The following is a 26,085-nucleotide window of genomic DNA, read 5'->3' as shown; positions in this document are numbered from 1 at the left end:
TGCAACTTATTTATAGTTTGAATTAATTATGGGATATATGATATTCATAATCATTTAATATTTGAAGGATATATTAGTTACCGACTATATTTTAAATATTACATGATATTCATAATCATTTAATATTTGAAGGATATATTAGTTAGGAAATATATCTTAAATATTTGTAATCAGTTAAATTTGAATAGAAATATATTTTATTTTAACCTCAAAATTTAGTAATATATTTTATTTTATTCTCAAGATTTAGTTAGTTTATATTTTTATCTTATATCTTATTTAAAGATGGTAAATATTAATAATATTTTCATATATATTTCCAGTGATAAATATTGGGTCATAATAATCCATATTCACACGTAATTACTATGAGATAAATTGGACTAATTAAATAGTGAAAATCAGAAGATAAAAGGAATTATTTAAAAAGAAATTTAAGGAATAAAAGGATTTATTTGGAATATTATTATTACAATAAAGCAAAAGCAAATGGATTTGGGGAAGAAAAGTAGTGAAGGAGAAATGTGATGAACGGGAGATCTGTGGAAGAAAGGAGTTGGTGTCAGCTTCCCACCATATATATATATATATATCGACTTTTCTTCTTTTCCAAGGGTTCACTATTCAGAATTATACACATTTATACGTAACAATACAGCGACTCGCGGCTAGGCTAGCGACCCCCACCCCGCCCCGCCCCTTCTCTCTCTCTCTCTCTCTCTCCTCTTCTTCCTTTTCTCCCATCGTTTCGCGGTTTCCACCTCTCTCTCTTCCTCTCAAAACCCCCATCGATTTGCTTCTTGCTGTTCAACACTCACCAATTTGCGGATGTGCGCGTTTGCGTTCTCATTCTATCTTCTTCCTCAGGTACCGCTCCTCTTCGTTTCTCTCTCTAACTCATTCACTCCATATTTTGTGTGTCACACCCATTGCAATTATTTTGACTTCAGTGTTAGGGTTTTTGATGCTTCTGTTGCTCTGTTTGATTGTATCGGCTCTTTATTCTTAATTTTGATTGCATCTTTTCATTTTTTTTTTGTTTTTTTTCCCCTCTTTTTACAGTAGTTGAAAGTCGAGAAGACGTGGTGAGATGACTACGCAAAGATCAAGCTTGCCGTCGAGGCTGCGGCAACTTCTATCCGGCGAGGGCTCCTTTGGTCCCTCTGTTAAACTCGACTCTGAGCCTGTTAGTTTTAAATTTCTTGTTTTTTTTTTTTTTATAATTTTTTTCTCGATGAGTGGTTTCATGCATTCTGACTTCTATGCCGCTTTCCGATGGATATTATCTATCCATTGCACTAATTGGTATGCCCAACTAGCGATTACGATAATTTGATTGTCGTATATTTGGTTCGGATGACTCGAGTTTGTGGGAAAGGGCGTCAATGGCAATTTTAGGCGACTTTTGTCTCTCAATGTTTTGGTAGTAATGTGGCGTTTAGTTGATGACGAGTGCGGATTTTGACTGAGGAATCACTTACGTTTCTTATGTATTAATGGAGATATTTGTGTTATACTGCAGTATATCACACTTTTCAGCACGATGTAGTGTAGTTTAAGTTAATAGAAGAGCTTTTTTAATTATGTCACATTTGTTGGTAATGTTTTTTTTCACTTCATAAGTTATATCACATGCTGCGTTTACGTTTTGGGTTTTTTTTTTTTTTTATAATGATTTTAAACAATGAGCGAGCAATTTTTTATGGATGAAGCATTGACAATTTAACTTCAGAGGCTATTATTTAAGTAGGACATTTATTTTCTCGATATTGACATTCGACACATGCCATGTTCAGTCATATTTTGAATGCCCCAAAAATTGGATAAATATATTTGTGTAGGGCTGGATTGAAAAAGCTAAATTGTAGTGCCTGATATCCCTGCAAGATTCAATGAAGTTTGATGTATATGAGCTTTTATTAGATATTGTAGCTTGATTTCTTATTAAAAAGAAGGAAGATTGATGTATGGACATGTGAAGTTCCATCAAGTCAGTATTGGTAGGGAACAAAATTTTCACAATTTTTTTAATCTGATATTTCTATTACTTTTTAATACCGCCTGTGAGTTTTTTTTTTTTCCTTTCATTTCTTTAAAAACATATTAAATTCAATTAGATAATTACGGCAATGATTGATGGATGAAGATGTTAGTACTCCTTCGCCCTCCAAGTTCCCACAAGGAGAAAAAGAACCGTACTATAGAAAAGTTGGATCTTAGAAGTGAGAATTTTGTGCCCAAATTGAGCTTTCTTTTTCTTTGAAGTTGTTATTTTTCTCCTGCAGAACCAAACATAAGAATTTGAGTAAGCGGTGATATTACTACTGTGGTAGTGATGTTGCCCTAAAAAAGATGAGTTCTTTGTTTGTTTTGTTCATCCTCCTCGGAGACGTCAGGAATGGTGGCAGATATTAGCCATTAAGGGCTTTGGAGTTGCTTTTTTCAATTAAATGATGAGTGCTTGTGTGTGTCTTTTAAAAGTGATTTTGAATCGTAGGATTACAATATTCAATTGTTGCCTAGTATTGTAAAATTGTTGAAGATAAGTGTTGCAACTTTTAGAATATGTGGATCTTACAACTTTTTGGGCTCCTCTTGGTACACTATGTCTATTTTATTTTGTAATTTTTCCTACTTCCTTGGTTCAAGCCAAAACAAAACGGTTATAACTTTATATTGATGGTTTAAAGGCTTGACACTTATGCCAGCTTCAAGGTGTAAAATTTGTAGATGAGTTTTATGCCTTCATGAAACAATAGGCTTCAAGTTCTATGTCTCATTTACGCCTCATGAAATAACTGGAAGAATAACATGAATTTATTACATTCTTCCAAATTAGAAGGCTGACTAATGCATTTTAATGCATTTTATGCCAACATACTACCAAGTAAATAATTTAGCCCGTTCTAATTTTACCATAAAGACTCTAGGGGTGGAGCAAAGTTTTTTCTTAGGGAGGGGTAAAATTCACATACCTTTCATTTATGAAGTATGTTATACAGACCTCTACATTAATGATATCTCCCTTTCATTTTGGCTCACACTGCTCTCTTTTATTTATAATTTTCTGCTAGGCCTTGTTATTTTGAACCAGAGGCTTTTTTTTCTTTGGTATAGTTAATTGTTTGGCCTCTTTTGGAGGGCCCTCTTTTTTTTATGGCCTTTGTGTTCTTTCATTTTCTCTCCATGATAGCTTGGTTTCTCATCAAAATAAAAACTCTTCGCTCTCTTTTCTATCTAATCTATTATCCTTTGTTTTTTTTTTTGGTGACACGATTGGTCTATATGTTGCTTTGCAGCCTCCAAAAATCAAAGCCTTTATTGACAAGGTGATCCAGTGTCCATTGCATGATATAGCAATACATCTTTCTGGTTTTCGATGGGAATACAATAAGGTGGTAAATTGTGGATACTTTGTAACATGAAGTTTTAGTTCCTTGAATGATTTCAGATATCCAATATAAGACTTGTTTCCTCGGGTTTCAGGGTAACTATCATCATTGGAGGCCTCTATTTCTGCATTTTGATACATATTTCAAGACATATTTATCTTGTAGGAATGACCTCTTGTCTGATAAAATTTTAGAAGATGATAGCCCATTTCCCAAACATGCAATTCTACAGATTCTGCGTGTCATGCAGATAGTATTAGAGAATTGCCACAACAAGGGATCCCTTGATGGATTGGAGGTATGTTATGCTGATGATGTTGATTCACTATGCTTTTTTACATTTTGGTTGGTAAAACTTTTTATTTTGCCTCTATCTTAGGATTGTCCTACTATTATTATAAGTCCTGAGTTTCTTCATAATTCTGTTTTCTCTTTCTTCCTCCAACAGTATTTCAAGCTCCTACTTGCATCAACGGATCCTGAAATTCTTATAGCTTCGTTAGAAACTCTTTCTGCCCTTGTTAAAATAAATCCCTCGAAGCTTCATGGAAGAGGGAAGTTGATTGGTTGTGGTTCTGTAAATAGCTATCTTCTCTCTCTCGCACAGGGATGGGGAAGCAAGGAAGAGGGCTTGGGTTTATATTCATGTGTTGTTGCAAATGAGATAACCCGAGAGGAAGGACGTTGTTTATTTCCACATGATGTTGAAAATGATACTAATAATGCTCAGTACCGGATAGGTTCGAGCCTATATTTTGAGTTGCATGGGTGTGGTGCCAAAAGTAGCGATGAAAGCAGTTCAAGTTCAAGCTCTTCTAATTCCAGGGTTATACACATACCAGATTTACATTTAAAGAAGGAAGATGATTTGACGGTGTTGAAACAGTGCATTGAGCTGTATGATGTACCTCCTGAGCTTAGATTCTCACTTTTGACCAGGATCAGATATGCTCGTGCCTTTCACTCTTCTAATTTAAGAAGACTGTATAGTAAAATATGCCTTCTTGCCTTCATTGTACTTGTTCAGTCGGGTGATTCTCATGACGAGCTTGTTGCTTTCTTTGCTAATGAGCCAGAATATACAAATGAACTGATTAGAATTGTGCGGTCAGAGGAAACTGTTCCTGGAACCATCAGGACACTTGCAATGCGTGCTCTGGGAGCTCAGTTTTCTGCATATTCATCGCATGAACGGAGGATTTTAAGTGGATCTAGCATTAGTTTTGCTGGGGGGAACCGTACAATACTCTTGAATGTTCTTCAGAAGGCTATTTTATCATTGAAAAATTCAAACGATCCATCATCTCTTGCCTTTGTGGAAGCGCTCCTTCAGTTCTACTTGCTCCACATGGTTTCCTCTTCAGCTTCAGGAAACAATATTCGGAGTTCAGGGATGGTTTCCACTTTCCTACCTCTATTGGAGGATTCAGACCCTTCCCATTTGCATCTCGTTTGTCTTGCTGTGAAAACATTGCAAAAGCTCATGGATTTCAGCAGCTCTGCTGCATCTCTTTTTAAAGAGTTAGGGGGAGTTGAAATTTTGGTTGAAAGGCTGCAGACAGAGGTACATAGAGTAATTGGCTTAAGTGGGAATAATATAGATTCAATGATTATTGGTGAGAGCTCCAGATGTAATGATGACCAGTTGTATAATCAAAAACGGATGATTAAGGTTTCACTGAAGGCACTGGGGGTTGCTACATATGTCCCAACGAGCTCTTCGAACACTTTACCTGACATTCTGTCACTGATATTTGGCAATGTAGATAAATTTGGTGGTGATATTTATTGCTCCGCTGTGACTCTAATGAGCGAAATCATCCATAAAGATCCTACTTGTTATCCGTTGTTGCATGAGTTGGGTCTTCCAGATGCATTTTTAGCTTCAGTGGCAGCTGGAATACTGCCTTCTCCTAAGGCAATTACTTGCGTTCCTAATGGGATTGGTGCAATTTGTCTTAATGCCAGAGGACTGGAAGCAGTGAAAGAAACTTTGGCACTGAGGTTCCTTATTGACATTTTTACCAAAGAAAAATATGTTCTGGTAATGAATGAAGCAATTGTTCCTCTGGCTAATGCAGTGGAAGAGCTTTGGCGCCATGTTTCATCATTGCGAAGCAGTGGAGTTGATATTATCCTTGAAGTAATTGAAAAAATCACTTCCCTTGGGGATAAGGACCCTGCTGGCTCATCAGGAAAGCTTAATGGGAACACTGCAATGGAAACAGATTCTGATGACAAAGAAAATAACAGCATTGTTACTGAAGAAGTGATTAATACTGAGCAAGTCGTTCAATTATGTATTTTTCATCTGATGGTACTGGTTCACAGGACAATGGAGAATTCTGAAACATGTAGGATATTTGTGGAGAATTCTGGGATTGAGGCTTTATTGAAGCTGCTGTTACGACCTAGCATTGCTCAGTCAGCTAATGGAACTATTGCTTTACATAGTACAATGGTTTTCAAAGGTTTTACCCAGCATCATTCTGCTCCCTTGGCACGTGCGTTCTGCTCCTCGCTTAGAGACCATCTAAAGAAAGTCTTGACTGGGTTTGACTTGGTTTCTGGATCATTTTTGCTTGATCCCAGGACAACACCAGATGAAAAAATATTTTCTTCACTTTTTCTTGTTGAGTTCCTTTTGTTTCTTGCTGACTCCAAAGACAATCGATGGGTGACGGCATTGCTCACTGAGTTTGGCAATGAGAGCAAGAATGTATTGGAAGATATTGGACGTGTGCATCGTCAAATTTTGTGGCAGATAGCGCTCCTTGAAGATGTAAAACCTGAGTTAGAAGATGAAAGTACAGGTTCTGTTACTGAGTTGCAGAACTCTGAGGTCCATACAAATGAAATTGAAGAGCAAAGGTTTAACTCTTTCAGGCAGTTCCTTGATCCCTTGTTAAGGAGGAGGACATCTGGATGGAGCGTTGAATCTCAGTTTTTTGACCTTATTAATTTGTATCGGGATCTTGGTCGTGCCCCTAGTTCTCTTCAAAGGATGGGTCCTAATGGTTCTCCACTCCTGCAATTTGGAGCCAATAATCAAGGACGTTCAGAGTCTTCTGACATCATTGGGGCCTCTAACGGAAAAGAATATTCCCAGCATAGAACTTGTTATGCTTCTTGTTGCGACCTCGTGAGATCCCTTTCTTTCCATTCTACTCATTTGATTCAAGAGTTGGGGAAGGTGATGCTGCTTCCATCTCGTCGCCGTGATGATGTGGTAAATGTATCGTCTTCCTCCAAGGCCGTGGCTTCCACTTTGTCCTCTCTTGTGTTAGATCATATGAATTTTGTGGGTCATGTGAATGCTTCTGGATCTGAGGGATCAATATCAACCAAGTGCCGTTACTTTGGGAAGGTTATTGATTTTGTTGACGGCATATTACTGGATAGACCAGATTCCTGTAATACTGTTTTGCTAAATTGCTTATATGGGCATGGAGTTGTGTCATCTGTTCTGACCACTTTTGAAGCTACAAGCCAGTTACTTTTCACAATAAATAGAGCCCCGTCTTCTCCTATGGAAACCGATGATGCAAATTTAAAGCAAGATGAAAAGGCAGATAATGATCATTCATGGATTCAAGGCCCCTTAGCCAGCTATGGAAGACTCATGGATCACCTGGTGACCTCACCGTTTATATTATCTTCATTCACTAAGCATTTGCTTGCACAACCACTGACTAGTGGTGATGTTCCCTTTCCTCGCGATGCAGAGACTTTTGTGAAGGTCCTCCAGTCCATGGTGCTGAAGGCAGTCCTCCCTGTTTGGACCCATCCTCAGTTTATTGACTGTAGTTGTGAATTTATTACCACTGTTATATCTATCATTAGGCATATATATTCTGGGGTTGAAGTTAAAAGTGTCAGTAGCAATTCCAGTGCTCGTATTGCTGGCCCTCCTCCAAATGAAACAGCAATTTCGACAATTGTTGAGATGGGTTTTTCAAGGAGTAGGGCAGAAGAAGCACTGAGGCAAGTTGGATCGAACAGTGTAGAATTAGCTATGGAGTGGTTGTTCTCCCATCCAGAGGAGGTCCAAGAGGATGATGAACTTGCTCGTGCACTTGCCCTATCATTAGGAAACTCTGAATTGGAAATGAAGGAACCTGTTGCAAGTGAGGTCTCAAAGCAGATAGAAGAATCAGTCCAACTCCCTTGTACCGAGGAGTTGTTGTCTACATGCGTAAGGCTTTTGCGAGCAAAAGAAACTCTAGCATTTCCAGTTAGAGACCTGCTTGTGATGATTTGCTCTCAGAATGATGGTCAAAATCGGTCTAATGTGATGTCTTTTCTGATTGACAGCGTGAAGGGCTGTGATAAAATTTCTGATAGTGGAAATAGTACAACAATATCTGCTCTTTTTCATGTTATTGCCTTAATCCTTAATGACGATACTGTGGCACGAGAAGCTGCCTATAAAAATGGTTTAGTTACAGTTTCCTCAAATCTACTTTCGCAATGGGATTCTGGATTGTCTTTTGGCGTTAAAGTTGAAGTTCCTAAGTGGGTTACGGCTGCATTTCTTGCCATTGATCGGCTTTTGCAGGAGGAGAAGAAATTCAATCCTGAAATAGCAGACCAACTGAAAAGGGATAATGTTGGTGGTGACGCTTTGACCATTGATGAAGATAAACAAAATAAGTTGCAGTCTGCCTTGGGACTTTCCCCAAAGTATATTGATGTTGGCAATCAAAAAGAACTTATTGAAATTGCTTGCAGCTGTATCAAGAAACGGCTTCCATGTGAAACAATGCATGCTGTTCTGCAGTTATGCTCGAGTCTCACCAGATCGCATTCTGTTGCTGTTAGTTTCCTTGAAGCGGGGGGGTTAACTTCCTTGCTTTCATTGCCAACAACTAGCCTCTTTCCTGGGTTCGACAGTATTGCATCTACCATTATCCGTCACATCCTTGAAGATCCTCAAACTCTTCAGCAGGCAATGGAATCTGAAATTAGGCATACCCTTATCACTGCTATGAACAGATATCCAAATGGGAGGGTAACCCCCAGAAATTTTTTGTTAGGTTTAAATTCTGTTATTTCAAGGGATCCTGTGATATTTATGCGGGCTGCTCAATCTGTCTGCCAAATTGAGATGATTGGTGAGAGGCCTTACGTTGTATTTCTGAAAGATCGTGAGAAGGATAAAAGTAAAGAGAAAGACAGAGAGAAGGAAAAATCAATGGAAAAAGAGAAAACACAGAATCATGATGTGAAAGTTCCTTTGGGCAATGCTAATCCAGCCACTGCAGGAAATGTGCGGAGCAAGTTTCATGATTCTAGAAGTAGTCGTGTTCATAAAAAATCCTCTCAAAACTTCATAAATGTGATTGAACTTCTTTTGGAGTCTGTATATACATTTATACCTCCTATGAAAGATGATGTTACTGTGGAGTTGACCAGCGGTGCCCAAGCATCTTCTGATATGGACATTGATGTTGCTGCAGTTAAGGGAAAAGGGAAAGCCATTGCTTCGCTATCTGAAGATGATGCAAATAGCCAGGAAGCTTCTGCATCATTGGCGAAGGTGGTGTTTATTTTAAAGTTGTTGACAGAGATTTTGTTAATGTATGCCTCCTCAGTTCATGTCCTGATTCGGAGAGATACTGAAGTTTGTTGTTCCAGACCTGTTCATCAAAGGGAATCTAGTGGCGGATGCACTGGTGGAATAATTCATCACATCCTTCATGGATTTATCCCATTATCACGAAATTCTAAGAAGGAAAAGAAAGTTGATGGTGACTGGAAGCATAAATTAGCAACCAGGGGGAGTCAGTTTCTGGTTGCCTCCTGTGTCCGTTCCAGTGAGGCAAGAAGAAGGATTTTTGTGGAGGTTGGTTCTATTCTGAACCAATTTATTGATTCATGTAATGGATCTAGGCCACCCAGCAGTGACCTTCAAGCTTTTGTTGACCTGCTAAATGATATGTTAGCTGCCCGTACACCCACAGGCTCATACATCACTACAGAAGCTTCTGCAACTTTTGTTGACGCTGGTCTTGTTAGGTCTTTCACTCAAATTCTTAAAGTCCTGGATCTAGACCATCCAGACTCGCCTAAAGTTGTTACAGGTGTTATTAAAGCCCTGGAATTGGTAACCAAGGAGCATGTTCATTTTGGAGATTCTAATGCAGTAAAGGGTGATAGTTCATCTAAGACTCCTGATCACCATCAACCTGGTGGTGAGAATATTGGCGAGACACCCAGGGCAATGGAAACAGTGTCACAGTCCAATCATGAATCAATCCCAGCTGAGCAGATTGAGCCGTATATTGCTAACCAAATCTACGGTGGTTCCGAGGCTGTTACCGATGATATGGAGCACGACCAAGATCTTCATGGGGTTTTTGGGGCCAATGCCGAAGATGAGTGTATGCATGTAACACCGGAGGAAGCACGTGGTCTTGAAAATGGTATTGATACAGTGGATATTCAAATTGAAATTCAGCCTCATGTGCCAGAAAATCTAGAAGAAGATGACGATGAGGAGATGTCTGGGGATGATGGTGATGAAGTAGATGAAGATGAGGATGAGGACGGGGATGAGGACGAGGAGGAGCAGAATGATCTGGAAGATGATGAAGTCCACCATCTTCCACATCCTGATACAGACCATGATGATCATGAGATTGACGATGACGAATTTGATGAGGTACTGGAGGAAGATGATGAAGATGATGAGGATGATGAAGATGGAGTTTTATTACGACTAGAAGAGGGTATTAATGGAATAAATGTTTTTGACCATGTTGAGGTATTTGGAAGAGATACTTCTCAAAATGAAACTCTCCATGTAATGCCAGTTGAAATATTTGGCTCTAGACGTCAAGGGCGCACAACTTCCATTTATAATCTTTTAGGAAGAACAGGAGATACTGTTGCACCCTCACGACATCCCCTTTTAGGGGGTCCTGGATTGCATGCTACTCCTTTTAGACCTTCGGGTAATCTTTTCCCATATTTTGCTACATTTTATGTTGACTGTATACTTATATCATGTATTTATTTTTCATAACAATTTGATTTATTTGTTTCAGAGAATAATCGGGATATGGTTATTTCAGAAAGGAGCTTGGAAAACAATTCTTCAGGGTTGGATACTGTTTTCAGGTCTTTGAGGAGTGGACGCCATGGGCACCGGCTAAACTTGTGGGCCAACGACATCCAACATAACGGTGGCTCTAACAATGGTGTAAGATCCCAAGGCCTTGAAGAATTGCTTATTTCCCAGTTGAGGAGACCAACTCCTGAGAAGTTGTCTGAACTTGATGCAAATGCAGAGCCTGATAATAGAGATGGCAATGGACAAATACAGACATCAGAACCTAGTGGAAGGTCTGAGACTATTGTTGAGAACAGTGGGCAGCATGGTAACGATAATTTACCACCACCTGTGGCAATTAACAGTTCTGATGGTACCAATAGTAGACCTGCTGCAAGTGAATCCCTGCAAGGAACTCAGGTGATTCAACAATCACAACCTGTTGAAATGCAGTTTGAACATAATGATGCTGCTGTGAGGGATGTTGAAGCTGTGAGTCAAGAAGGTGGTGGTAGTGGTGCAACTTTTGGGGAGAGCCTTCGGAGTCTGGATGTTGAAATTGGAAGTTATGACGGTCATGATGATGGTGGAGATAGACAAGGTTCTGCTGATAGAATGTCATTGGGTGATTCACAAGCTGCCCGTATGAGAAGGTCCAACGTTTCTTTCACTAATTCTGCCTCACTAAGTGGAAGAGATACATCCCTACATATTGTGACAGAAGTTTCAGAAAATTCAAGTCGAGAAGCAGATGAGGAAGGACCGGTTGGGGAACAGCAGACTAACAGTGATACTGGTTCGGGGGCTATAGATCCGGCATTCTTGGATGCCCTTCCTGAGGAATTGCGTGCTGAAGTTCTTTCCACCCAACAGGGTCAAGTGGTGCAGCCGCCAAGCAATGAACCACAAAATTCTGGAGATATTGATCCAGAATTTCTTGCTGCACTTCCTCCAGATATTCGAGCTGAAGTTCTAGCACAGCAGCAAGCACAAAGGCTGCATCTATCCCAGGAACTGGAGGGCCAACCAGTTGAGATGGACACTGTGTCGATAATTGCTACATTCCCTTCTGATCTTCGAGAAGAGGTAATATGTTACTTTGTGGGAAGGTGGTATTTGTTTGTCAGCTGACATTAGTTATAAACTGCAGGTTTTGCTAACTTCATCTGATGCTATTCTTGCTAATCTCACGCCTGCTCTTGTGGCTGAGGCAAACATGTTACGTGAACGATTTGCACATCGATATCACAACCGTACTCTCTTTGGCATGCATCCTAGAAACCGCAGAGGTGAAATCACCAGAAGAGTTGAAGGTATTTCTGGTTTAGACAGAACTGGTGGAAGCATTTCCTCTCGCAGATCTCTTGGATCTAGGCTCATTGAAGCTGAAGGAGCTCCTTTAGTTGATACCGATGCTTTGCATGCTATGATAAGGTTACTTCGTGTTGTGCAGGTATCATCTCTTCTTCAAATGCTCTTTGTTTGCTTTTCTATTTTGCTTTCATTTTCTAATGGATTCCATTTTTCAGCCTTTGTATAAAGGTCAACTGCAGAGGCTACTTTTAAATTTATGCGCACATAATGAAACCAGGACGTCATTGGTGAAAATTCTTATGGACGTGTTGCTTTTTGATAGAAGAAAGCCTGCTAACCAGTCAAACTCTACTGAGCTTTCATATCGCCTTTATGCTTGCCAACGTAATGTTATATATTCACGTCCTTCATTTTTCGATGGTGAGGATTTGTTCTGTTCCATTATTTTCTCTTAGATTCATTCCTTTTTAGCTAATCAAAATTTATTAATTTTTCTTGATTGGTTTTGTCCGTTTGCCGAGTAGTAAATCATTTGCAAGTTGAAGGTAGTATATCTAATCTGGTGCATGTCAATATACATTTTGATTCAATTTATCCTGTAATGCAAAAATTGTATACAGTTACGAAAGTGGAAGTTTTTCATCATCAAATGAAATTTTGAGTTTGGTTTTTCCTCCGTGATCTATTTTAGCTTGGTTGTTGTCACCTCCCTTGTAATAACTATGCATTTTGTCTTTACTTTATAGGTGCTCCTCCTTTGGTGTCAAGACGTGTTCTAGAAACACTGACCTATTTGGCCCGGAATCATCCGCATGTAGCTAAGATATTACTTCAGTGCAAGTTTTTCAGACCCACCTTACAGGAATCAGAGAATGTAAATCAGGATTGTGGTAAAGCTGTGATGGCAGTTGACCGAAATGAAGTAGACTGTAGGCCGCAGTCTGGAGGTTACTTGTCAATTGCCTTACTTCTAAGCCTTCTAAACCAACCCCTGTATTTGAGAAGTATAGCTCACCTTGAGCAGGTAGTGCATTATATTGAACTGCATATTTATTTTCTTTTATTGGTCACATTTGGCACATTCAGAAGTTAAAACTATTTTTCTGGCCTCCTTGTATTCTTTCCTCAGCTGCTTAATTTATTGGAAGTGATCATTGACAACGCTGAAAGCAAATCACATTTATCCGATCAACCCACACAATCTACTGTTGAGCAACCAGCTGCTCCTGAAGTTTCCTTATCCGATGCTGAAGTGAATGGACAATCTAGTAGTGTATCCTCTGGGGTTGGAACATCATCTAAACTTGGTTCTTACTTTAAAATGGCAGCTTCAGCTGCTGATGGTGAATTTGATATTCATAGTATTCTTGCAAACCTGCCAGAAGCAGAATTACGGCTTCTGTGCTCACTGTTGGCACGAGAAGGGTATGATTGACAGCTGCACCTCTCCGTAGAATTGTTTATTTGGACATGATTGTTATCTATTTAGAAGAGTATGGTAGTTATGGAGTCTTCTTCTTCATTGTACTGTTTGTTTTGTTTCCTTCCTTCCGTCTTTTATAATTTTTTTTTTCTTATCTTAATGAGTGGTAAATCTAGATTCCAGCTTGTCCTAGGTTTTGACATGCAGAGACATTGCTTTGTGCTTTTTTATGCAAATAAATCATGTGCTTGGCTTAATGCCTTTTATGTTGTTTAGGTTATCAGACAATACTTATGCTCTTGTGGGAGAAGTGATGAAGAAGTTGGTAGACATTGCTCCAATTCATTGTCGCCTGTTTATTACTGAGCTATCAGAGTCTGTTGAAAAATTGACAAGATCTGCTATGGATGAGTTGCACATGTTTGGAGAAGCGGTGAAAGCACTCAGCATATCATCTTCTGATGGAGCTGCGATATTAAGAGTTCTTCAGGCGTTAAGCTCTCTTGTTGCATTACTGGTTGAAAAAAGAAAAGATTCTTCAATTCTTCCCGAAAAAGAGCATGCTTCTGCTCTTACTTTGGTTTGTGATATCAATGCTGCTTTGGAGCCCTTGTGGCTGGAGCTGAGCACCTGTATTGGCAAGATCGAGAGCTATTCAGATTCTTCCCCTGATATGTTGGTATCATTTCGAACTCCTACATCTAAGCCGACTGGTGTGACACCCCCACTTCCTGCTGGAAGTCGGAATATATTACCATATATTGAGTCTTTTTTTGTGGTGTGTGAGAAGTTGCATCCTACCCAGCCTGGTTCAGATCAGGAGTTGAATATTGCTACAGTTTCTGAGGTTGAGGATGCTGGCGCTTCCGCTGTGCTGCAAAGAACTACAGTGCCAACCCAAAAAGTTGATGAAAAACACATTGCCTTCATTAGGTTCTCAGAGAAGCACAGAAAACTGCTGAATGCTTTTATTCGACAAAATCCTGGGCTGTTGGAGAAGTCATTCTCCCCTATGTTGAAGGTCCCTAGATTTATTGATTTTGACAATAAGCGTTCTCATTTTAGATCAAGAATAAAGCATCAACATGATCATCATAGTCCTTTAAGAATTTCTGTTAGGAGGGCATACATTCTTGAAGATTCATACAATCAGTTGCGAATGAGGTCAACACAAGATTTGAAAGGTAGGCTGACAGTTCACTTTCAAGGAGAGGAAGGCATTGATGCTGGTGGGCTTTCAAGGGAATGGTATCAGGTATTGTCCAGGGTTATCTTTGACAAGGGAGCATTGCTTTTCACGACTGTTGGCAATGATTCAACATTTCAACCGAACCCCAATTCTGGTTACCAAACAGAGCATCTATCATATTTCAAGTTTGTTGGGCGAGTGGTCAGTACAATTTTTTTTTTTTTTTTTTTTTTTTTTTTTTTTTTTTTGCATTTAATGGATTTAGTTAAACAACTTTGACTTTGCACATGGCTCATTGGTTTCTTTTGCCAGGTTGGCAAAGCACTTTATGATGGACAGCTTTTGGATGTCCATTTCACTCGATCGTTTTACAAGCATATTCTGGGAGTCAGAGTTACCTATCATGACATTGAAGCTATTGATCCCGATTACTACAAAAACTTGAAATGGATGCTTGAGGTACTGATTACAACTGTTTATACTTATGGTTGATAAGAATTATGCCTTCTAGTATTGGCACTTCTATGACGTTAATTTTTCTTTTTGAGTTATTATTAAACTCGTGTGTTTGGTCTTTTTGTTGCTTTCCAGAATGATATCAGTGATGTTCTGGGACTTACATTTAGTGTTGATGCCGATGAGGAGAAGCTGATCCTCTATGAAAAGACGGAGGTAATAGTTCTTGTTCTCAATGTGTGGCCTGATGTAAAACGTATACTATACATTTTACTAAGATTTGGCTATCTTGTTCCATTAGGTGACTGATTATGAACTGATTCCTGGTGGTCGGAACACTAAAGTAACAGAGGAGAATAAATACCAATATGTTGATCTAGTTGTTGAGCATCAGTTAACAACGGCTATTCGGCCTCAAATTAATGCCTTTCTGGATGGTTTCCATGAAATAATTCCTAGGGAACTAATATCTATTTTTAATGACAAGGAACTTGAATTGTTGATTTGTGGGCTCCCAGATATTGATCGTAAGTGCTCTGTTTATTCATTGTTCTATAAACAATTCTTTACAAATTAAAATTACTTTCTGCCTCTGAATTTTGAAGATAGAATTCTCGCTCAAGTTTGTGTGATAATTTGTTTTCAGTGGATGATATGCGAGCAAACACGGAGTATTCAGGATATAGTGGTGCATCTCCTGTCATTCAGTGGTTTTGGGAGGTTGTTCAAGCCTTTAGTAAAGAAGACAAGGCCCGCCTTTTGCAGTTTGTGACGGGCACTTCAAAGGTATGCTGATTTTGCTCAATCACTGAAACTAAATATGAAAGGAGACGGGAGGTTAATTTCGTGCCCCCTCTCTTTATTATTGTGATATGAACTCTGCAATTTTCATCCGGTATACAGGCTGGGATTAATAGTCAAATAACTGTTCAAAGTTCTGTCAAGTCGGTTTTAAAAAATTTATTTCTCTGAAAACTTGTACCGTGGATATCCATTATTTGTTTACCGAGGGCCGGTGAAAATGCTCTTCATATCACTCGAGAAAGGTCGGCCTCACGATGTATGTTAGTATGTACGGGTTGAACATATTGTGTTTGGTTGATTCTATCTTCTTTTTCATTTTTCTTTTATTACTCATGGACCTGTTCTAAATTCGAGATGAACGATCCGAAATCGGATCAAAATTCTCTCTAGTTCATGATTCACCATTACCTAGCTGATTTTGCTGTATTTTAACCTCTGGCGTACATGATTTCATAATCTATCCGGACATTCACAAAGGCCACCAAATGTAGAACCCATTCTGAGATTTAGTTTCTTCTGCATTTTAATTGTAACTGTGGTCTGAACATTCTCTCTGTAAAATATTCACAGGTGCCTTTAGAAGGCTTCAGTGCTCTGCAAGGAATTTCAGGTTCACAAAAGTTCCAAATACACAAGGCATACGGTAGCCCAGACCACTTGCCATCTGCTCATACATGGTAATAAATAAATGACGACGCTATACTTGTTACCATCCATGAATTTTGTGGGTTAGAGATACTGAGCATTGGCTTATCATCTTTGCCTCTACAGCTTCAACCAGTTAGATTTACCAGAGTATCCGTCAAAGCAGCATCTGGAGGAAAGACTGATCCTTGCAATTCACGAGGCAAATGAAGGATTCGGCTTTGGTTGAGAAGATTTGAAGATTTGAGGTATGAGAACAGAGTATATACTTATATAATTGCATTTGGAAGTTGGGTGAAAAGAGAATTAGAGGAGAGGTGGTGATGGTGGCTTATGACTTGAGTTCATATATTGTTTATAATTTTACTGTACAGTCGTAAATCATCACTAAAGTAATTTTGCTTCCGCAGTTGAAATTTTGTCTACTTGTTTCTCTCTCCCCCTATGTTTTATTAATGTTTAGAGAAGAGAGAGAGAGAGAGAGAGAGAGAGAGAGAGAGAGAGAGAGAGAGAGAGAACCCCTTTATTCTTTACCTGTAGATTCTTTGTTCATTTATATTTTGTTCTTCATTATTTCTCAACCTCCTTATCGCCTTAACTCTATTTATTTGTACAAATCTTGCCTCTTTTAGTTCATTAGTTCATTAGTAAGAGGGAGGCTATCTTTACAAATCTATTATACCAAAATACGTATTCTCTGTTCTTGATTCTTGTTCTTGTTCTTTAACGATGTTTAGTACATTTCTTTTGACTTTTAATTTTATGTTTAATATATTCGTTACAAATTTGGTTCATACAATTTTGTTCGGGTAAAATAGAATTGTTTATATGGTTTTAGAAGTTAGAATTTTGTTGGGATAAAATTTCATGCCCGACCCTGGTTGCTCGATTGTTAACCGAGCTAAACCATTTCCCCGCCCTTCTTTTTAAACCAAATAATCTTTCTTTGCCTAATAAATAGCGGTGAAATTACTTTGGATTGAGTGATTTAATTCATCAGTAGAATTGTTTATATGGTTTTAGAAGTTAGAATTTTGTTTGAATAAAATTTCATTTCGGACCCTGATTGTTCAATTGTTAATCGAGTGACTTAATTCATTGAGTGATTTAATTCATCAATAGGGGACCATCCCATACCATAATGCGATCTCAATCTCAATTGAATAATTTTATGAGTATATAATAATTTATATTTGTTAAAAAGCATATAAAAAAACATAAGTTTCTTGGGCTGATAAATATACTTTTGAAGTTAATTGATTGCCTTTCATCTTTACAGTAAGTTATTTATTTATTTTATTTTACTGAACTGAAATTTACTTTGTACTATACCAAAAAAATGAAAAAAGAAATATATATTCGTAAGAAATATAAATTAAATTCTTGTGACTAAACTCTTTTGTTAGAATGAAATAATTATGTGATCAATTAAATAAATTCGAATTTACTGATCAATATTGTTCTTTTAATTAAAATTTGTATCAATGTTTTATTTAAAAATGTATTATTTAATTGATTAAAATATAATAATACTCTAAAATATAATAAATTCGAATTTAAGTTCTTATTATGGGAACGTAAATGATAGAATTTGTACGTAAAATTCGTATTTAACTAAAAGATTATTATTATTATTATTATTTTGTTGAAAAGGATATTAAAAGGGTTTCCTTTATTATTAAGTTTTTCTTAAATAAAATAATAAATAGTCTGTTTGCCCGTTATGTAAGGGAGATCCACGTGGCCGTCTCCAATAGGTCGATTACGCGATTTTAGAGGAATATATAAACGGCGGGAAACAGAAACCCCACCAAAACCAGAAGCGCAGATCTCATCGACTTTTAGCGATAGCCGCCTCCGCTTCCGTTACTTTTCCTCATCACCGTCTTCTCTTGTTATCGTCCGCAACCATGCCTCGTCGGAGCTCTGGAGGTCAGTATTCCGCCGCTTTCTCCTTCATCTCTTCTTATGCTACTTATCATTTCTGCGTTCAGATGATTTTACCCTCCCAGATTTCTTTTTCCTTTTTTCTTTATAACAGTTGGTTGGATTTTTGGTCAATAGAAATTTTCGTTGATGTATCTGATTTGAAAACACGACTGTCAACAATTTTATTTTATTTTTGTTTTGTGTGGCAAAACTAGGGTTTGGAGGATTCGTATTCTTTATGTTTTGAAAATTCATAGGATAGCGATGAATATTTGAGCTGTGTTATTTGTTAGAGCTTACTGATGCATTACTTGTTATTACAGGACGATCTGCTTCCCGTCCTGCCCCGCGCGCTCCAGTTCGCAATCCTCCGCCGCCAGGTAGAATGCCACGAATTTCATAGGATTTTATTCTCATAAGAAATGTTCTATTTTTAAGAACTTTTTTGGGGGAGAAATGTTGAGTTTGTCTGGTAGCCGTTGTGAGGTTCTGTGTTTTAGAAGGTTTATGTTCATCTTCTGTATGCCTGTGGTGGATTGGGTTCTTGGCCGGGCTTTTGTATACCTGTGTTACCGTGTTTGGATTTTGAGTCTTCAGTTTGGGAAGTTAATAACTTGAAACTGGTTTGGAAATTAATTCTTAAACAAAGAGCTCGAGAAAAGGTCAATAAGTTGAACCTACCATAGTGAAATTTTATAGCTTGAAAACTCTGGAGTTGGTGGGGTGCGGTAATCCAATGAGGGGAACCCTCTACATTTGAGCTATATGAAAAACTATAGCTGCACTTGGGTTCGCCTTCCACGCTCGGTTAATTGATCAGTTCCCTTTTTGGGAGGCTTAAGTATTTGAACTATGTTACTGCAGATATTCGTAAGTAGATTGCTAATAATCAATGATATGGATTCATGGTCAGTGGCAGTTGTATAGCTGGAGTCTTTGAATGTTGTATTACTCTCAATATGAGTGCAAATAAATATGCTGTTCTTTTGCATATTAAGCGGAATGTTTCCTTATGTTTTTGACAATTTATTGGTAACAATATTGTTTTTTGGTGCTAAAATTGACTTGACTTCTGCAGCTCATTCGGCTCCTTCACCCGCACCTGTACAAGGTGGTGGAGGTGGGTCTATGCTGGGAGAACTTGGTGCCACCATTGCTCAAGGTGAGTTTAGAAGCACTTGCACTTTTCCTTGGAGAAATTATTTTAATGCTATCATTACCATTGCTTAAGGTGAGTATATAATGCTATCAGGTTTGGCCTTCGGTACTGGAAGTGCGGTCGCTCACAGGGCTGTCGATGCCGTAATGGGTCCTCGAGTCATCCAACATGAGACTGTTGAATCATCATCTTCTCCAACACCTATAGCAAACAATCCGGGAGGTTCTGAAACTTGTACCGTTCAATCAAAGGCCTTTGAAGATGTAGGTTCCTTGTTCTATCTATTGTAGTTTATAATGACTTTCTTTTTGAAATGCTTTGATGAGAAAGCCATTTTGATACTCAAGCCACTTCCATTTTCTTTTGTTTTTCGTTTGCAGTGTCTGAACCACTATGGAAACGACATTGGGAAGTGCCAATTCTACTTGGATATGTTGAAGGAATGTCGCAGGGGCTCAGGTTCTGTTTTGGGTGCTTAAAAGAATTGATTTTTGGAACAACTATTATTATTTTCTCACTCTGTTCCATTCGGATGACCGTAGCGAGCGGTGTCATGATCATGTTGTGTTCTTGTGAAAGTGTCTTCATTTTACGATCACTTCTATTAACTTCAATAAAAAGTGCTTTATGATGAAACACTTCACCATTTGGTCTCAATTGTTTGGTTTTGTGTTTTGAGCGTTTCCTTGTGGTATTAGAACTGCTGTTTGGTTCATTTACTTGATGAATATCTTAAGAATTAGCAAAATATGAAATGAAAACAATGGTATAGGAATTAGTTGAAGAATGTGAATGTTCGATAGTGTATGTATGGAGAGAGTTCAATGAATGTTTGTCGAAAGGAAGTTGGATATATGCGTAGACTGTTAGAATGGTAATTGGAGGTAATTGGATGTTGCAAATGTATCGTGAGAAACTGAAATGCTTCGCAAAGTCATAAGACTATGTGTGGGGGCTGAAGTTGGTGACCTGATGACAGGGGAGCTGACGACGAAAGCCCGATGAACATTGGCTGTAACTATAACAGTCCTGAGGTAGTGAAATTATTTGTCGAGTAAGTTTCGACCTGCACGAAAGGTGTAACGATCTGGGTATTGTCTCGAAGAGGGGATCGGTGAAATCTACATGTCTGGGACGGTCAAGTATTTTATATATTTGAACAAGTTCTTGTAAGTTCGTCAATGTTCGTTTTATTCACTATTATAATAGAAAAAGTTGTCAAAGTGAGCATAATTTATAATTTATCCATGATTGCCTTGTTTCAAATAGGATAACTGTATGATTTCACAATATGAATACCGCTCATGTATTAAATGGGACGGTCAAGTATTAAAAATATAATTCTAAACTTTAATAGACTCCAAATTAAAATATAATCGTATTTTAGTCAAGATATTAATAGTCTACAATTATTTAAAATTTAATAATAAAAATAACAATACTTAATTCACAAAAATCCTTAAGATATATATATATATATATATATTTTTTTTTTCTTCTAAGAAGAAATTAGTCGCATTAGAGTTTAATAAGCCATTGTTTTTCCCTCTCTTTCCTTGTAAAGAGATGCCTCTATTAGACATCTGATGTAAGGATTGACGGAGCGACTTTCGCTGAGTTCACAACAACTCTCATCCATGGGATTGCCGTTTACGTCGTCGCTCAATGCAATTTCTTTCCACCTCCCGATGTCTCGCCCTTTCGCGCTTCCCGTCGATGCACCGAGTTTCCGTTCCGGTTTCTTACCGCATTCGCCGATGGGAAAATGGAGTCGTTTCCCGAAATCATCGATATCGTCTTCACTGAGGAATTTTGGAATCAGGAGAAGAAATAGTAGAGATCGATTCAGCTCCTCGAAGAATCTGAATTTCATTCCTCATGCCTTCAATGGCGACTCAGATTCTCCCGCTAAAACGAAGATTATAGTAGTAACCTCTGTACTTACCGTATTACTTGCTACCGCGAACCGTGTGCTGCACAAGCTTGCTCTCGTTCCATTGAAGGAATATCCATTCTTCTTAGCTCAATTTACTACGTTTGGGTAAGTCGTTCATGCTCTGCCTAGATATTTCTTTTGTTACTGCTTTTAAGTTGTGTGTTTATGCATCTTACTGAAACAACTCTTGGAATTTTGTCCTGTAATTCGTGGAAGCAGATATGTTATAGTATATTTTAGTCTATTATATCTGCGGCGTCGGGCAAACATTGTGACTGATGAAATGATATCGCTTCCGAAATCGCGATTCATGGTCGTAGGTTTTCTTGAAGCGCTTGGAATTGCAGCAGGGATGGCTTCTGCAGGTATCAAGATTATACATTACTTTAGATTTGACCGATGAGTAAATATTTCCATTTTAGGCGGCTGTTTGATACATTTTCATGTCTTTGCCCGTCCTTATGTATGATGATTTGTAAATGTTTGAGGGATGTCCCCTGCTTTTCTAATACCTCAAACAGAGTAGGATAGAAACACTGATTTCTTGTGATATGATGAGAAAAATTTAACGATTAATCTGGTTTGAAGTAGAAAAAAAATTGCACCACTTCAAGCTTTGAATTTGCGTTTGGAAGTCATACTAAATGCTATGCTATGCATCATTTACAGCTTCGCTTCCCGGCCCAGCAATACCTATACTTAGTCAGGTATCTCCTTTTATCGTTCTTTCTCCAATGTTCTTAACTAGACAAAAATAAAAACCCATTTCAGTTGAAAATAAATGTTGTATTTGATCTATCAGTGTTTTTATAGTACTTCATGAATGTGCTCAAGTTACTAACTTGAACTTGATGACTATAATTACAACCCTCCTATTAAGTTTAGGAATCTCATCTCCCTTGGTGCTCTCGTTTTGTCAAGCTTCTTTCAATGTTTCCTTACATTTAAATTTGGGTACATTTTAGTTCAACTACATTGATCAATATGGTCTTAATCACCTTCTCTCGCAAAGTTGTGATATTTAATTCTAAGATCCCTCTCTTACTAACACACGTGAACAAACACACTGAAGAGTATACGGGCAGAACTGATATGTTCATAGTTTTTTTCTTCACATCTCATATTGGCACCTTCTTCTAATAATATAATTCTTTTGCAGACTTTTTTAGTGTGGCAGCTCGTCTTTTCTGTCCTTTTACTTGGTAGAAGGTACTCGTTGAACCAAATTGCTGGTTGTGTTATTATAACAGCTGGTGTAGCGGTGGCTGTTGGAAGGTAGGCTGTTGGAAGGTGTTGTCTCTTTATTCAAAATGTATATTTTGGCGTTTGATATTATGCTTCTAACTGGCTAGAGTGACTGCCAAATTCTCAACATCAGAAATTGAACCCTTTATTCACTATAAGTAATTTCACATACTTTTCCATGTTGAACTCTAACAGTTCCATAATTGCTCCCATTATCTGTTCCAACAGGAACATTTTTTTTTTTTTGTAGTTTCTGGGGCGTTTTGTACTTTTGTTACTGTCCATGAAATATTTGCTTCTTACACACACACACACACACATCTATTATATAAAATACCTGCACTTAAGAATATTGTTCTTTAATTTATAAACCTACGTAGCAAAATGTAATTTCTCTCGTTAACAAATTTTTTTCAGACATGGAACTTAGGCTCTCAACAGTGATATGTGCCTTTCATTATTTCAGTGGGTCTAATGCAGGCCAAATGCTCTCTGGAGTTCCACCTCTATGGCCAGCATTAATGGTAGCTTCTAGCGCTTTTCAAGCTGGTGCATCAATTATGAAGGTTGCGATGGTCATTTAACGTTGAATGTGCACTTGGAATTTCTATTGGAATGGACACTGACTTTGTATTTATGAACAGGAATTTATCTTCATTGATGCTGCAACCCGTCTTGGAGTATGAAACTTTCTTCTATAATTTCCAAATTTGTAGCTATTTGAGCATTTCATTTCTTAGGCTGTATGCTAGAGGTGATTAATATTTGCACTTGTTTTCCCGAATAATTTAATTTGTTTGGCTTGTAGGGGAAGTCACTAGACATTTTTGTGGTCAATTCATTTGGATCTGGATTTCAGGTTAGAATTTCAGTCATCTTGAATTTCTGAAGTTTACTTGTCTGGCTGGGCAACAGTCTTGTATTATATTCAAGTACTATTTGCAAAGATCACACAATAATTATGTTCTCTATTTTTCTAAATCACGTTCAAGAGAAATGCTTGGGTTTATGGATAAACTCATTTCTTGAAATCTCATATTCTGGTCTATTTATTGTTGAGTTTCAACAGTTGACATTCACGCACAGGCACTTTTTGTACTTCTCTTTCTACCATTGCTTTCCAATATGAAAGGCATACCTGTAGCCAAACTTCCCTCATATCTGATGCATGGTGCTGGTTGTTTTCTAAATGTTGGTGCTGAAAGACCAGGCAAGCTCTTACAACCTTAATGATCTTACACACTTTGCTATTATCATCTTACATTGTTATGGATACTAATTATGATTTGGTTTTTATTCATCATAGATATGATGTGTTAATTGTATAACCAGAGCGTTTATTATGCGTCCAAAATGAAGAGTTGCATTATATTTCTTTACCTCTGATTATTAGAGCGCCCTGTAAGTTGGTAACTCAACCTTAACTATAACTCTATTCAAAATGAATCTAAACTCAAATAGACCGCCTTTTGTCAGACAAAGGAAATGAATTGAAGGAATTGAAGGAATTGAAGGAATTGTGATATTGTTTCTACTTAACAAAGAGCTATTGAACCTAAACCTCGGTTTCTTTCTTTTGCTTTCAAGACTCAACAAATGAAAGAAAGAGAAGCTCATTCACCTGATTTCATTTGATTCTTCTTTTCTTCTATTCCCTTCCTTGATTTCACTTAAGATTGAAGAAGAAAGATTCATTGTCAAGCCTCTCAGGAGGAAGAAAGCGGTATTCTAACATTTTTTACGAACTTTCACTCTTAGGAAGATCTTTCTCGAAAAAGCTGTCATAGCCGAATATGAAATACATAACTATCCACATCATTTTCTTAAGATTTCATGTGTGTTATCTTGAGATAAGCGTATCCAACTCTGAGAAAGGATCGTAAGCGTAAATCAATGTGCTAGTGACTCCCGTTGGCTTGAATGGATTCCTTGGAATGATGAATTAGCTTCTTCGACTCATAATAAGATTTGGGCTTTGCATTTGAATAGAAAAACGCCTAGCCAAAACTAATGGTATATGCACTATTGTATGCAGGTTGTGGAGGAGCTCCATTGCTCCCACTGCTTTACGTGATTACAAATTTGTCTTTCAACATAACTTTGCTCAGCTTAGTCAAGAAATCCTCCGCGGTCATTTCTTCTCTCGTTGTGATGCTTTCAGGTACTTTTTTTTCTCTGTTGAGTATATTAGACAGTGTTATATCATGTGCATTAGCTAAAGGTTGGTCTTGTTGGCATTGCAGTGCCTGTTTCAATTTATATTCTATCACTTCCATTGCCATATCTACCTCAAGGCGCAACCTTAAGCCCCCTCTTTCTCACCGGGAGTTTGATGCTCGTGTTGGGTCTTGCTCTTTACTACAGTCCACAGCGTACGAAGTAAGCGGAGATTGGTTGTTGTTACTACTACTCGACTCGGCTTGTAGAATCGTCACGGTGGCTTGACTCGTTCACATCTTCTGAATTAGAAATTGTAAAAATCAGTGAAGGAAATGTAGTCTATGAACCACCATTGAGTTTGAGGCCAATTTGTTGCCAGTTCTTGGAGTTATATAGAAATTTTGTATCACAACTTTCAAGTTGCTATTTGGAGTTCAATGCATTCCTCTGAGTTCTAGCTGTTAGTATGCCGTTTAAGATAAATAACATCAAGAAGTCATCCAAAGTGAGTATAAGTCATCGACTCAAATCAATAGATTAGAAGTTTGAATCTTTCTACTTCTAAATATTTTCAACTAAATAAAGAAAAATGTTAAGCATTTCAATTGCAAGAGTGGAGCTCTACTAACTGAGCTATATCCCTCCGAGCCAAGTGGGACCTGCATGAAGGAGTAGATGCTTCTTCTATTCTTTTCCTTGGCGTAGCTGGGCCATCCTGGACTTGAACCAGAGACCTCGCCCGTGAAGTAAATCATCGCACCTACGGTCCAACTAATTGGGAGAGAATCAATAGATTCCTTTTCGGGAGCGACTCATCCTTCCCGAACGCAGCATACGACTCTCCGTTGTACTACACTCTCCAAGTGACGTAGATAAATGAATTTTATCCAAACATTAAATTTTTTGAACATAATCTATAAGCCCGAACTTGTCCACGTCTTAAAATACGAATAATGTTAATTTTGTTTGTAATTGATGGGAAAGCGTTATACTCTTTTTAATTATTAATTTTTATAACAACTAGCCATTTTTATCTTATGATTCTAATACATTTTTGTTTTAAAAAATAAGAAAATATTGTATGAATCAATTACATTTAATAAACTATTATAACTTAGTACTAATATATATATATATATATATATATATATATATATATATATATATATATATATATATATATATTAACTTGCATAAAAATTGGATTTGAAATTAATTTATAATTTTTAAAAAAATATAAAATATAATATATATTATGAATGTAATTTGGCGGCGAGTTGATGGAGTATATGGGGAAGCAGCGGGTAAAGAAGGTTCCCGCCACGAAATCTCAACTTCCAAACTCGCCGTTGACAAACGAATCCATCCCTCACTGTCTG

General features: G+C 37.7%; 3 protein-coding genes across 4 annotated transcripts; all 3 read left to right on the top strand.

The window, feature by feature from the left end:
• Window positions 1-667: 667 nt before the first annotated feature.
• On the top strand, window positions 668-16,858 carry LOC111798220 (E3 ubiquitin-protein ligase UPL1). Of its 2 annotated transcripts, none has more exons than XM_087125147.1 (17): window positions 668-867; window positions 1,066-1,186; window positions 3,300-3,395; window positions 3,487-3,690; window positions 3,841-10,348; window positions 10,442-11,532; window positions 11,597-11,899; window positions 11,976-12,180; window positions 12,507-12,784; window positions 12,890-13,185; window positions 13,460-14,573; window positions 14,685-14,831; window positions 14,964-15,044; window positions 15,130-15,355; window positions 15,475-15,614; window positions 16,203-16,309; window positions 16,404-16,858. In XM_087125147.1, exons 2-17 carry the CDS (start codon window positions 1,091-1,093, stop codon window positions 16,504-16,506), a joined length of 10,995 nt encoding a protein of 3,664 aa, XP_086981273.1. In that variant the 5' UTR covers window positions 668-867; window positions 1,066-1,090; the 3' UTR covers window positions 16,507-16,858. The 2 variants fall into 2 exon arrangements, with proteins under 2 accessions (XP_086981273.1, XP_086981272.1); XM_087125146.1 differs by having other exon boundaries at window positions 1,063-1,186.
• Window positions 16,859-18,051: 1,193 nt separating this feature from the next.
• Window positions 18,052-20,022, top strand: LOC111798219 (uncharacterized). The gene is made up of 5 exons (XM_087125666.1): window positions 18,052-18,209; window positions 18,530-18,586; window positions 19,285-19,368; window positions 19,459-19,628; window positions 19,746-20,022. Exons 1-5 carry the CDS (start codon window positions 18,188-18,190, stop codon window positions 19,842-19,844), a joined length of 432 nt encoding a protein of 143 aa, XP_086981792.1. The 5' UTR covers window positions 18,052-18,187; the 3' UTR covers window positions 19,845-20,022.
• Window positions 20,023-20,885: 863 nt separating this feature from the next.
• On the top strand, window positions 20,886-25,166 carry CLT2 (CRT (chloroquine-resistance transporter)-like transporter 2). Its single transcript, XM_023681232.2, has 10 exons — window positions 20,886-21,406; window positions 21,521-21,666; window positions 21,971-22,008; window positions 22,461-22,576; window positions 23,013-23,112; window positions 23,191-23,226; window positions 23,355-23,405; window positions 23,633-23,756; window positions 24,582-24,707; window positions 24,790-25,166. The coding sequence occupies exons 1-10, from the start codon at window positions 21,003-21,005 to the stop codon at window positions 24,927-24,929; spliced, it is 1,281 nt and encodes a 426-aa protein (XP_023537000.2). The 5' UTR covers window positions 20,886-21,002; the 3' UTR covers window positions 24,930-25,166.
• Window positions 25,167-26,085: the final 919 nt, after the last annotated feature.

The sequence above is a fragment of the Cucurbita pepo genome, chromosome 7 (assembly GCF_057944985.1).
Source record: "Cucurbita pepo subsp. pepo isolate OVF chromosome 7, ASM5794498v1, whole genome shotgun sequence".
Classification (NCBI taxonomy): Eukaryota; Viridiplantae; Streptophyta; class Magnoliopsida; order Cucurbitales; family Cucurbitaceae; genus Cucurbita; species Cucurbita pepo.
The sequence above is the reverse complement of the archived record's forward strand: the minus strand, read 5'-3'. Positions and strand labels throughout refer to the sequence as shown.